At 33.8% G+C, this 14,888-nt stretch overlaps 1 protein-coding gene across 1 annotated transcript in view; it reads right to left on the reverse strand.

Annotated features, from left to right (window-relative positions):
• Positions 1-1,696: 1,696 nt before the first annotated feature.
• The window catches only part of LOC100373002 (SRSF protein kinase 3-like), a 29,498-nt gene continuing 16,306 nt past the window's right edge, over positions 1,697-14,888 (reverse strand). The window contains exons 6-15 of the mRNA XM_002741568.4: positions 13,954-14,041; positions 12,919-13,025; positions 12,331-12,493; positions 10,998-11,792; positions 8,767-9,138; positions 7,882-7,955; positions 4,939-5,046; positions 3,626-3,695; positions 3,362-3,454; positions 1,697-3,215 (exon numbers count right to left, since the gene is read on the reverse strand). Of these exons, the coding sequence (XP_002741614.2) occupies positions 3,022-3,215; positions 3,362-3,454; positions 3,626-3,695; positions 4,939-5,046; positions 7,882-7,955; positions 8,767-9,138; positions 10,998-11,792; positions 12,331-12,493; positions 12,919-13,025; positions 13,954-14,041 (2,064 nt within the window). The 3' untranslated portion in view covers positions 1,697-3,021. The remainder of the gene's footprint in view (positions 3,216-3,361; positions 3,455-3,625; positions 3,696-4,938; positions 5,047-7,881; positions 7,956-8,766; positions 9,139-10,997; positions 11,793-12,330; positions 12,494-12,918; positions 13,026-13,953; positions 14,042-14,888) is intronic.

The raw sequence follows: 14,888 nt of genomic DNA on the forward strand, positions 1-14,888 counted from the left end.
TAAATTGTGGAAATATAGTAGTAAGGTCAAAAAGTCAGATGGCTGTCAATCGGCCATCCTTGACCAGATTTTGAAACGAATTGTCATGGACATGCATCCTAACATGTATAAAGTACATGTATGTGCCAAATTTGAATGAAAACTGACAGAGCACGTCCAAGATATTGCATAAAAAAACAAGATGCCTGCCAGTCGACCATCTTTGATCCAATTGCAAAATAAATCGTCATGGACATGTATCCTAACATGTATAATCTATGTACCAAGTTTGAATGACAACTGACAAAGCATGTCCAAAATACAACATTTTCAAAAAACAAGATGGCTGCCAGTCGGCCATTTTGAATTGAATCGCTAAACCACTGCATGTGCATATGTCCCTCATAAGGTACTAGGCACATGCAAAGAATGAACGGAATCGGTCCACAGGATTCTGAAATATGACTTTGGATAGACTGACACACGAACACACAGACGGTCGAACAGACAAACTCAGGAACTCGCGGACGGTCGGGGACATGTATCCTAACATGTATGATCTATGTACTAAATTTGAATGAAAACTGACAAAGCATGTCCAAAATACAACATTTTCAAAAAACAAGATGGCTGCCAGTCGGCCATCTTTGATCCAATTGTGAAATAAATCATCATGGACATGTATCCTAACATGTATAATCTATGTACCAAGTTTGAATGAAAACTGACAAAGCATGTCCAAAATACAACATTTTCAAAAAACAAGATGGCTGCCAGTCGGCCATTTTGAATCGAATCGCTAAACCACTGCATGTGCATATGTCCCACATAAAGTACTAGGCACATGCAAAGAATGAACAGAATCGGTCCAAGGGATTCTGAGATATGACTCCGGACGGACGGACGGACGGAGACCGAATTATAAGTCCCCGTTTTCGGACTTCGTCCGAACGGGGACTAACAAGCTTAATAAGTTTTTCTTCAGTAAATGGCAGCCAAAAGAACTTGTGTACGGCAGTAATATTCTGAAGACTGAACTGCGCAATATAAATGCCTTCAATGTAAATTTAGTGATGGCGCCTTCAGTGGCACATTTTGTTACACATTCTGAAAAGAAGTAACCAAGGAGATGTAATTAAATAGTTTGCAAATCTGAAGACTACTTAAATACAAAATTACATTAAATTCTTGGGTTACTCAAGAATGGAGGCCAACATTTTATTGACATAATAAATGTTCCATAGCAATTCTATTCGAAAATAGGGTATAGGAGAGAAGTAGAGTACCACTACTTCTACCACAACATAACACTTACCAAAAATATTTAAAGACTTTTTTTAGTGTTAGATTTTCTGTCTGATCCTATCGCTCACACAAGTTTTTATGGTGTGTATATAATCATGAATCCTTGACATTTTAATCTTGGGGTCGGACTTTGTATACCACAAAAGCTCTTGTGCACAGAAACAGTATTTATCCCATGCTATAAACTTTCTGGACACTGAAGAGACTGTTCAAACCAATAATAAACAAACTTCCAACACATTGCTGTGATATTGAACAAGCCCCCGTGATGACAACACAGGGATGTTAAGTTTTAGAGTTTAATGAGGACTAACAAAAAGATTTCTTGGCAAAGACCTTACAGTGTATTTCCTTGACGAGTGAACAAATGGATAATATTATAAACTCACAAACATCAAATGAAGAACAATAATCCAATACAAACCAATGCAGGTGAATCTTTATTGCGGGCCAAGAAGGAATAAATCTTAATCAAAATGACATCAGAATTCCATTTACTGATCCGTGATAATTGTGTCTAGTATTAATAATACGACCTATGTATCTATATCGAACACTAATAGAAACAACTGTAAATGACTCACTATAAAGGCGGTTGAAAGGGGATAACTACAGTCGTGGGAGTTAAATCTTTGGTTTTACAGTAACACTTATATACATGCCAAGATGATATCATCATAATAAAACAAATTAAGGTGCAACTAATGTTTTAGGCCAGTTTCATTCCTAAATTCAATTTTTGGTTGTTTCATTACAACACGATATCAAGCTCTTGGGAGGGAGGGGGTTTGATGTCACGATACAAATAAATAACTTCTATATTATATAGCAATAAAAGGGTATGGAAAAATATAAACAATCAAAAAATCTGTATTGTACAACATTAAGGTGACATTATAGAGGTAAACATACTCCTAGTACTGACTCTCTTTGAATGAATAGATTACAAACATGCAATGATAAGCACCAAGATCCTTAAACTAAAAGTAGTTCTAAAAGTAGCATCAAAAGTTACAACCCACGACTGATATTACTACATTTTACTTCAAGCTTCAACACAGAAATACCAGAATTAAAATCACATTCATGCTCTGTATCAATAAAATGAAAAAAAAAAAAAAAAACCTTCAACAAGACCACATCAATCTACAATGGAAGAATCCAAGGCCCTGTTCTCAATTACGGGTAATACTGGCAAAAATTATATAATTTATTATTTATAAATCTGTGCTCATCCACAACTGGAAAATAAGATAAATGTGCAACTACATTGTCATGAGAATAAAAATTGTATTCAGTTACTACTCTCTAGTCTATGGGAGGCATATAAATGGACCTACTATACACGCACTCACATACAGACACATGTACTTACATAAATACATACACAAACAGACAAGATAGAACATTGCATATATCATAATATTCAAAACTGTATATCAACGGAATTATTTTTTTTTACTTGAAGTTAAGACAATATTTTGTAGCTTCCAAATTTTTCTTTTGATGGATCGTAATAAATGCAACTACATGACGTTTGTAAAGCATCCACAGTAAATAAAGGACTGTGGGTAACAGGATAGAAATCAGCAGGCTGGAGGGTATCATATATACACGTATATCCCTGACTATTTATCAACAGCTTTATGATTCACATCCAGCCTCCTAAGCGACTATCAAACGGTTGTCTACACATTTTGAATATATTAAGCGAGGAATCACGTTGATTAGGGTTCTCTATATTTGTGCCTCTGACAGCCACGGATGCAATAAGCATTCAGCAGCAGTAGCTCTTTTTTCTGGTGCAAATTCCAACATGGGTACCAAGAAAGACGTCAGTGCTTCGGCTTCACTATGAGGCCATTCATACTTCTCTACCAGAACATGATACAAATCCCACGGTTTCAATTTATGAATATGCCTCAATTCACCTGTAATGAAACATTAATATATGCATAAACCGAGACGGGATAATCATCATTTTGTTATTTATCAATACGGTACGTAAATTGTGGTAAAACGATGTCATACACACTATAATGTTACTCTCAGACGAACTACTTTGAAACAAAGTTACCTCTTTTGTTAAAGAACTCTCTTGAATATTTTCCACTCAAAGCAATATATCTTGGTATAGGACCTAATAATTCCACAACATGGGCTATGTGGTCTAGAAGAAAGAGATAAAAACCAACAGAAGTTAACGACATGATAGTATGAGGGTAATACCACCATTTGTATATAGTAAGGGTGGCAAGAGGCAATATTACTGTACATCAGAAGATAAGAGTAGTAGCAATGAGACCAGTATTGAGCATAGGTATAACAACTTATGACTTGCCTTCATCTCTGCTATAATCATCACCAGAATGAGGTTCAAATAAGTAATCACCAGTACAGAGTTCAAATGCCTGGAAAAGGAAGAGAACAGGACAGTCTTAATATCGTACATTGCTACGAGAAAAGCTACACACATACTATCACTGAGTGCATCATAAATAGATGTAAACTAACTAGCAGCCTGTTGGCTAAGATAGCTCCGCTGTTATCAATGCACATTTCAATTAAAGAACTGAAGATATCCTCAGAAAATCAACAATATGTATAGTATTAAAGCAATCAGACTTGCTGTTTTCAACAAAAATTCAAAAATATAATTTTTTATCCAAAATAATCATTAAAATTAGATAATCATTACAAAATGAACAAATCAATATCAAAGCAATTGGACTTGCGGTTTTTAACAAAAAGTCGAAAATATCACTTTTTATCAAAAATGACAAAAATATTCACCAAAATTAGAGAATTGAAGATATCATTATGAAATGAACAAATCTGAGAGAGGTCCACATGTAGTACCTAGATATGTAATATCAAATCAATTGGACTTGTGGTTTTTAACGAGTAGTCCAAAAAAATGACTTTTTACCAAAAATGACAAAAATATTCATCAAAATTAGAGAATTAAAGATATCATCACAAAATGAACAAATCTGAGAGAGGTCCACATGTAGTACCTACATATGTAATATCAAAGCAATTGGACTTGCGGTTTTTAACAAGAAGTCGAAAATATCACTTTTTACCAAAAATAACAAAAATATTCACCAAAAATTGCAGTTTTGAAGAAGAAGTTGAAATTGTAAAGTTGACGGACAATCAGTAATATGAACAGCTCCGCTGTGTCGACTTTGTCGACAGCGGAGCTAAAAACTTAGTAGTATGTGCTATAAACCATGAATAATTTGCTTTGATCAATAATGACAACATGTGCTCTCCAATAGGACTGATATTTTAAGGATCTTGAGTCAAAATGGAAGCCCAAAATCAAGTTGATTCAGTTTGTTGACTGCTGGCGAATGCCTTTAATAAAAAAATAAAATTGTATGTAACTGTATAGGCGACTCAAGTCACAAATAAAATGTTGTGGCCACTGATTTCCTTCCGTTTCACACTTACTTTGTTTATAAAATGTGAATTTCCTTTTACCACAAATCACAAATTCCATAACTATAATAAGATCACTATAGCAACACAAGAGTTTCTGTTGTGTCAATGACATGCCAGTGTATTAGCACAACTAATTGCATTTGAGCAAATCCATGTGTCAGTGGTGCATCATATTGGATTAGGGAACACTGGATGATAACATACCATACATGCCGTACTCCATATATCAGCTGGGGTACTATAACCAGCTCCTAACAACACTTCCAATGCCCTATATTGTCTTGTCTGAATATCTTCTGTAAAATGATGTGTCTGTGTAAAACAAGATTATAATGTGAATGTATCATTTGGTAACTTACGGTAAAATACTATATTTTCTCTTTTTTCACTGAAGGAGTGATTCAGTGAAAATAAGATCAGCAATATACCCTTTTTCCTATACTTTTACATACAACTCGTCAAAAATCAGTGAAAATAAATTTTCTACAGAACATCCGAAATGTCTTTTCAGCTAAAATTAATTCCAGCTAAAATAATATTTTACAGCCAACAATGGAGTACTGTAAAATGACTAATTTTCACTGGGTTTAATTTTCACTGGGTTTAAATTTCACTGATTTACCTTTTCAGGCATATTCAGTGGGTTTTAAATTCACCGTTTCGTCATTTAGATAATGTGTTCTATGCTAAATTTTACATATTCACTGGGTTTTAATTTAGCACATTTTCCAGTCAGCAAAATAAGCTAAATTAAAACCCAGTGAATAATTACCCCCTTTACAGTAAACATGTGAGTATTAAAGCGCGGCAGTCATGTTGATAAACATAGATTTTCCCACAATCCAATGTGCTCTTCAAATGGAAATCACAAACAAGTATGAGGTTTGACCTGGGTGCGACTTGCACTGAATACCACTGGCGACACCTTCGATACCGTCACCTAAAAATGACCTAATTAAAGCTTGGAAACGTCTCAGTTTGTACTCGTTGATCTGCACAACAGTCAAAGTCACCAGCTTTGTTTATATGAGTTCCATATATCTCGTGCATGCGTGGCGCGACCACTACCACGCTTTAACTTAAGATAGAATTATCAATCACTATAACGTTGTTGTTTTTTTATTCTTGAGATAAATAACCCTAATACGTAATAATATACAACTATGCCAATGTCTATTTTCTTCTTGCCAATTAGATTTGGGAAGTCGTGTCATGGAAAATATAAACACAAAATCATGGAGCCACTAGACGAAATCTCCATATCTAGTTTTGAACAAGCAGCCTATCGGCTGAGATAGCTCCGCTGTTAGCAATGCACATTTCAATTAAAGAACTGAAGACATCATTAGAAAATGAACAATATGAATAGTATCAAAGCAATCGGACTTGCAGTTTTTAACAAGAAGTCGAAAATATCACTTTTTACCAAAAATTACAAAAATATTCACCAAAATAAATTAATTAGAGAATTGAAGATATCATCACAAAACGAACAAATCTGAGAGAGGTCCACATGTAGTACCTATATATGTAATATCAAAGCAATCGGACTTACAGTTTTCAACAAGAAGTCGAAAATATCACTTTTTACCAAAAATGACAAAAATATTCACCAAAATTAGAGAATTGAAGATATCATCACAAAATGAACAAATCTGAGAGAGGTTCACATGTAGTACCTATATATGTAATATCAAAGCAATCGGACTTGCGGTTTTTAACAAGAAGTCAAAAATATCACTTTTTACCAAAAATGACAAAAATATTCACCAAAATTAGAGAATTGAAGATATCATCACGAAATAAACAAATCTGAGAGAGGTCCACATGTAGTACCTATATATGTAGTATCAAAGCAATTGGACTTGCAGTTTTTAACAAGAAGTCGAAAATATCACTTTTCACCAAAAAATGACAAAAATATTCACCAAAATTAGAGAATTAAAGATATCATTACAAAATGAACAAATCTGAGAGAGGTCCACATGTAGTACCTATATATGTAATATCAAAGCATTTACACTTGCGGTTTTTAACAAGAAGTCGAAAATATCAGTTTTTACCAAAAATGACAAAAATATTCACCAAAATTAGAGAATTAAAGATATCATTACAAAATGAACAAATCTGAGAGAGGTCCACATGTAGTACCTATATATGTAATATCAAAGCAATTGCACTTGCGGTTTTTAACAAGAAGTCGAAAATATCAGTTTTTACCAAAAATGACAAAAATATTCACCAAAATTAGAGAATTAAAGATATCATTACAAAATGAACAAATCTGAGAGAGGTCCACATGTAGTACCTATATATGTAATATCAAAGCAATTGCACTTGCGGTTTTTAACAAGAAGTCGAAAATATCAGTTTTTACCAAAAATGACAAAAATATTCACCAAAATTAGAGAATTAAAGATATCATTACAAAATGAACAAATCTGAGAGAGGTCCACATGTAGTACCTATAGATGTAGTATCAAAGCAATTGCACTTGCGGTTTTTAACAAGAAGTCGAAAATATCAGTTTTTACCAAAAATGACAAAAATATTCATCAAAATTAGAGAATTAAAGATATCAACATGAAATGAACAAACCTAAGAGAGGTCTACCCAAGGTACATATACACCAAGTATCAAAGCATTTAGGCTTGTAGTTTTCAAGAAGAAGTCGAAAAAGTAAAACATTGACACGGACGACGATGACGACGACGGACAATCACTCATATGATAAGCTCCGCTCGACAAAGTCGACAGCGGAGCTAAAAAAGTGTACATTCACATGATTGCTTAGGATAACAACAGCTGCCTCTTCGTCACCCAAAACAACAAATATCTTTCTGCTAACTTTGAAGGGTTACTGGGGCCAAGGACTTCACATTAAATGTGATGCCGTGTATGCGGTTGATACACACCGGGATGAAATAGGAATGAATACTGAATTGGAGGATACACAGGTACAGACAGTCTAATAGTCAGTGTTACAGGGGTTTATATTTAGTGGTTATGATGAGATAATATGTACAAATTGTACGATAACACGTGGCAAGGTTTATCAAGAAGAAAGAATCTGGCCACCCTCATCTTCGGGGACCAAACCGGATTTAAAACTCTGGACTACTACTACTAAAGAAGGAAACTACTTACCACCCAGCATGCATTGCCAAGGTCTGCAATTTTTACTACAAGAGGTGGTGGGCTAGACGGATCAGATTTCTTACCTGGAAGGCAACAGAGTCATTGTTAATGGAATGATGTCGTTGTCAATAATTTTTAATATTTGCAATCATACACCACTGAGATTAAGCTTTTCATCACCAGTTACCACTTTTCATTAGTCATGAGGTTATATAACCAAATTTACAAAATAGTTCGGTTTATAGTACTTTACTTCAGAAGATATCTTGAGTAAAAACTAAAAATGGACTCAAATTTTGTTAGTTGGTTCCAAAATTAGGGTTCATTTCCAGAAATATGGAAGAATTTAAGAATAAAGTGCAGAAAAATTTGGACAAGAAAGTCTGGTGGTGAAAAGGTTAAGGTGATTAACTGTTTCATACAATAATAATAATTTTGATCAAAATGATTCACTGCAATTAACCATGGCTTTGGATATAATAAATCAAATTGACTTGAATTGCACTATGACGCTGCAGGGTCGGAAATGTTAAATAAATTTGGGTCTAGGGATTTTTATGACCAAAAGGGTCACCATAAACATTCACAAGCAACCAAACATATAATGTATTGTTAATTTAATAAATTCAATTGAAAATCAATAGTTATATCTGAGAAATAGTAGATTAAACAATATTTATGGAAAAATGGCTGCCAGGAAGCCATATTTGGTCGAATGACACTACAAAATTAGTGCCCATATGATTTTATTTATACTGTTTTTATTTTAAGAACAAACAAATCTATTGTTCATGAGTTACTAATTTATATTTCTAAACAGACTCCTGTGACTTATCAGGATGGAATTTCAGTCAAATTCAAAAACTAGATGAAAATCAAATTAACCGTACATACCTTCTGGAGCGTTAATCTCATCAGTCGCTAACACACCATTGTTTTCTTTATCTTCATCTACAAGCGGAGGTAACACTTTGTGGTCTGTGACATCACCTGTATTCAATTTATCACTCTGTTCATTTAAATTACTGCTTGCTATTAAGTCATCGCGTATACAATAATAACGCTCAATCTCCTCATTTTTCAAACTCAGTTCCCTGTTCTGTTTATTCACATCATTCTCATTTTCCACATTGTTTGTATCTTTCTCTAAATCTCCATTTCTCAGTTTCATCGGAACTTCATTTTCATCTTTACTCGTAGTCTTATCGTTATCCTCTTCATCATCCACATCATCACCACCAACATCTCTGTTGTTGTTGACTACTTCTGTTGAAATAATATCATCAAAAAATTAATAGTCGTATAAAAATTCAATTCTAAACATTCATACAGTATTACAAACTGTTTACTCTGAAATATTGGCTCTATCATAAGTGTATCTCAACAAAAAATTTACACCTTTATCATACGGTCTATGTCGTACTGGGTATCTTTAGTAACACAAAAGCACAAACCAGGTTATACGAAGGAATGCTATGAACATGTACCATGTTTATTGTTTGAGCTAATCATCTGAGCCAATTCATTACATGCTAAACCAATATAATTAACAAAGTCATGCTTTTCTATAAATGGGAGCAATTAAGATTCTATTTTATTTTACATACCAATCACAACAAAGTATAACAGGATGTACAGTTTTTATGCAGTGGCCAATTCACAAGTTTTTATTCTCAAAGAACAGCAGCTTTTGCAGTTCATATGAACATAAGTGAACAATTAATGTATGTGACAGAGATTGGATATCATGTTTGCATTGTTGTAGGTAATCTTTGAATACCCCTAGTCAGTCAGCTAATTGCCTGGCCAGTTTGCACTTTGCTGAATGGTTAGGTTACATGTGAGTGCAAAACGCATACAAAACAAACACATAGATCTTGGAGCTTTTCCCCTTCCAGTCAATGTGAAGAGTATTTCATTTTTTCGACAAATCGTGCAGACCTTGAAAGAAAATGTAATATATTAAATATGTAATAATCATATCAGTCTTTCTATGCTTTAATTTTTTTTTTAAATTTGATATTTCTTAAAAAACGTTCATTGATGAATTACTACAATGACAGAACTAAATAGTATTCAGAGATGTTACGCCACAGTAAAACAAGGACTTGGCTTGTCAATGTAGCTATTTTGTGATACACTTGGAATCAACACTGTGACAAGTACATGTAATTACATAGTCGCTGTGAGTTATCAAGTTTAAGGAATATACAAGTCATTGTTAATGACAAGACCCTGTTCAGTTTTCAGTGACAAATAATTATTTACACTTATGCGACAAGACATGAAACAAAGTGGAGCCAGTTTATTTGTGCGATTCCTTCCTTTATTCTGCCCATGACATTTCTAGCACAAAATGACGATCAACTATCTTGAATCATATTCTGAAACAGATGCATGTCAAATGTGTTACATGATGCACATGTAAATTTTGAACATGATCAGTCCAGCCATGTTAGCGATATGGCTCCAAAAACGGCATTCTTTACAAACAAAATGGCCACCAGTCAGCCATTTTTATGGACGTGCATCAAAAGCCCCCCATTATGTTTAACGGACATACTAAGTTTGAAAGAAATATATCCATATATGACAAAGATCCAGTTTTGGAATGGCAGAAATGCTTGATTTTGTGTGTGAAACAAATGCATGTGCTTATGTATGATGTGTGATGCATGCATAAGGTTTGAATGTGTTCTGTCAAAACATGTCAGAGATATTAACACAGGAACTGCATTTGTTAAAAGAAAATGGCTGTCAGCCGGGCACATTTTTCCCAAACAGAAAAAGACCATTATGTTCCATGGGCATATCAGGTTTGAATGAAATATGTCCATGCACAACCAGCTTCAGTTTTGGAATAGCAGAAATGTTTGATTTTGATAAATTTTTAGCACTAAAATATATGTGCTTATGTATGATGTGATGTATGTGTCAAGTTTAAATGAAATCAACCTGGGCATGTCTGAGACACAGGTGCAGACGGACTCACAGATATGAAATTACAAGTCCTAGTTTTCGAACTACGTCTGAAACAGGGACTAATATTGAAGGTCTAAACACAAGATCCTGTTTTGGGAGTTGGCTTGAACTGGGACTAATAATGGGTACAGGGTTTTTTTTACCTTGAACTCTCTCATTTTGTTGTTGTTCTAACATATTACACAAGGGTGCTTCAAGTTGCTGCTCATTCTCTTCAAGTACTTCACTCTGTTCATCAATATTATCACCATCTACTGCATTAGTACTGTCTCCATGGGGACTATCATCATCAGCATTAATGGTGTTCTCTCTAAGCTGATCATCGCCATCAGATATACCATTATCCACACGACAATCACTGCCACTTATAGCACTATCCAAACCAGGTTCTTCAGTATTCGTTTTCGTATCTTCTTGGCAACCACGATCTTCAGTATTTACACCACTATCTCCTTGGCAACCCTGATCTTCAATATTTACATCACTTACACCTTGGGGACCAATATTTTCAATATTTACACCACTGTCTCCAACTAGGTCTTCAGTGACTATAACACCTCCCTCAGCGAGACAGTGCTCTTCAGTATTTACACCACTTACTTCTTCATCATCATGGCGGCCATTATCCTCTGTGCAGACACCACTCTCCAGATCAGGACCACCATCTTTATTATGTACATCAATTTCCTGATGGGAAGTACTATCTTTGGTGTTGACTCCAACATCTCCCTGGTGGCTATCCTCTCCAGTACATGCACTATCACAGTCACCTTGGCCCTTTTCCAGTGAACCACAACTGCATTTCTCATCAATTTCTTGTAGTTGCTCTTTTTGTTTCTGTATTAGCTCCAATTGTCTCTTTTGCTTCTTTTTTAGTTTCTTCTTTTTATTTTTGGAGATCTTCCCCTGTGGTTTTTTATCAATAGGAGCTGTACTGACTGTAATTAAAGAACAAATACATGTATTATGTTATTATTAAGCCATTCATATTTTCTGTCAGGAATCAGCACAGACATGAATAGAAACAAAATGACTGCCAGTCAGCCATTTTTGGTAAAATCTCAAAAATAAATGATATAAAGTTTGATCTGTCTATCTCTGATTAACAGTTCCGGACACATTTTCAGACTGTAATTTAAAGATTTTAGACAAAATGTTAATTCATCAAATTTGATTGAATCACAGAATATCAAAACTTTAATACTGTACTATCTGTGAGAACAGTATTTTTGTTCATACTTGTATCAGTTTGGAACCAGCAGACATTAATAAAAACAAGTCATCCATTTTTGTTTGAATCTCCCAAAAAAGATTGATGTAACTTTGTCTGAAACAGGAACTAATAACAGGTAAGTACTTGAATATGAGTCATGAATATGTTGATAACTTAATTGGAATTACGTGTTTATCGCAAAAAAACGGTCCTAATGCCAGTAGTTGAGTTGCACATGACACAAGCTAGCAGTTTATACATACCTGATGAATTAGGAGGTGCTATATTATGCTGGATCCAGGAGTTAGCTTCAGCAGCAAGTTTACGGACATGTTCTTCATCAACACACATCAGAATATTTTCTGGTTTGATATCAGTATGTATAATTTTACACTTGCTGTGCAAATAGTCTAAACCCTGTAACACCTGTTAAATGTACAAACATGTGGAGTCAACAAGACAAGCTGGCAAATGTAACAATGTAACATAACAAGAAGAAAAGTGCGTGAACCATTTTATACTTCAGGGCATCTATGGCCAGAACGTATGAAAAGGCTTGAGATTACCGGGGTAAGTGATATTAAAAAGAAAGATGATATCACCAGGTTAAGATTCAATAATTAAACATGCACACAGCAAATGTAATCTCGTTTAGAAGGGGATGATTTCAATTACTGTGTGCAAAAATCACAGTTGTTTTAATAATTGTTAAATTTTTTCGCACTTTTGTTTCAGAAGGGAGTCAAAGGAGGAAAGGTTGAATATTAAACAAAAATATGTTTTAATTATCAATAGTCTTCATTAAAGCCTTGTAACATCATAATACAAAAGATAAACACTGAGATGCTCACCTGTTTAATAATATTTTTTACAGTCAAATGTGGTAAACCCATGTAATTACTTTTTATAATTGGTTTCAACAAATTATTTCCTAACACTTCAAACACCATACACACATCTGTAGTTGTTAGTTAAGAAGTATACTACAAATATAATTCAACTTCAAATTCAATTCAACTATAATTCAAATGTTAAAACCAAACAAATAGCCTTTCATTTTCAGACTGTTGGCAGCAGTAGCGGCTAATACTGACCATTTTAAAGCACTATCTCAAACTTTGGTTTATCCTTATCCTTTCAAGTTAATGTAAAGTAAATTGGGCTGGAAGGATAAGCTTACGGTTATGAAAGAGTTAAAAATACTACTTTTTCAAAAATAATAGAATGATTACACACAACAGTTTTGTATGAACCATTTGATAAACTTGATGTACTGTAAATATTGTAATTTAGAAATCATTTTTGTAACGTTCCAATCAGACTCATCAACACTATTACCGGGTAAATACTACAATGTTTAATCTGAATAGCGTAAATGGGTGAACATCATTTTGACAATGAGCTGTCCTCACGGTTTATACTTGCACAGGATCTAAATTGAATATTTCTTGCATTGTATTTCATAACAAACCAATGAATATATTTTTTTAACACCTCAAACACAAGCAAGTTATTTTTGAGTGACAACTTGACAGGACGAACTGTGGATCAATAAACAATGGTTTGTACGGTTTTATTTGAAACTGATTTTGCTTTTCGTTACCAACATTTTTTTTTTCTTTTCATCATGTGGAAATATTTTTTGTAGATTATAAAATATCAACTTGTTTGTGAAACCTTCTTTGAACCAAATGACAGCCTTTCAATCTCACATACTGCAAAAACTTTTCAAGGTATTCACAGCGGCTATATAATTACATAACATAACTAAATATTACCACTCGTATCTTATTTAAGAATTTTCTCAGAAACTTTGAAGTAAACGGCGTCACTTCACATCAAAGCTTGTAATACATCAGAACTATTATAGCATCTTAAAAGGATACGAACACCATTCACACCAGAAATTTTAAAATCATCAAGAAGTTGGACAACCTTTTCTCTGTAAGGATCACTTTCATCACATTCTCGCACCTAAGGATCAAATAAAAATAAAGAACATATTATATAAGATGAATGAAACTCTTATCGCTTCATCAAAAAAAACACGTGTAATTGTGTAATAAGGCAGCATAACAAACATTCATTATGGAAATTAACCAACAAATGTTATATATGTCAAGCAAATTCATAATTATTTACATTACTGTCATAATATATAGAATTTTTTGAGAAACTAATCCAGCTCAAAGCATTTAATGATGGGAGAGTTGTGTCTTATTTTCTAAAGTCAAAGTGGTAGACAAACTATCTTTGTCAGGTTTCATTAGCATCTATCAGAGAATACCTATGCCAAAAATCACAGTCGTGGAGAAGGTTGGAGTCAAGATCAACTCTCTAGACTAACCCCTAATACCGATGTTTTCTTATGCGTGAAAAAACATAAAAAACTGCATCTCAGATTTACTCCAAATGTATTACCCTCTTAAACCATCGCTACAGTTGTTTTTCTAGTTGATTGCATGCTTTATGTATTCAGATACGAGAATGTGGAAAAAAAGAAAATTTTTGGGAAGTGCTTAAGCATTTTATTTTGAGTTAATTACATCATTATATCTGCATATTTTCCAGCTACGCCAATATAAAATTGTGAAGTAATAGATACAGACTCATTTGCTGGAACCTTGAGAGTGTAACTTTAATATACAAGGCTGCTTGCTTTCAAAGCTACAAATGTAGTGTCCTACACAAATTTAGCAAAGTGACATTTATTTATTTGCATGATACTAATTATCCATTTGACCTCCCAAAACTACCCAATATTACTATTGGACTTTTTGAAACTGGTTGCCCAGTAGGTTTCTAAGTCCATAATAATATT

Source organism: Saccoglossus kowalevskii, chromosome 3 (genome assembly GCF_978046115.1).
Source record: "Saccoglossus kowalevskii chromosome 3, keSacKowa6.1, whole genome shotgun sequence".
NCBI classification, from domain to species: Eukaryota; Metazoa; Hemichordata; class Enteropneusta; family Harrimaniidae; genus Saccoglossus; species Saccoglossus kowalevskii.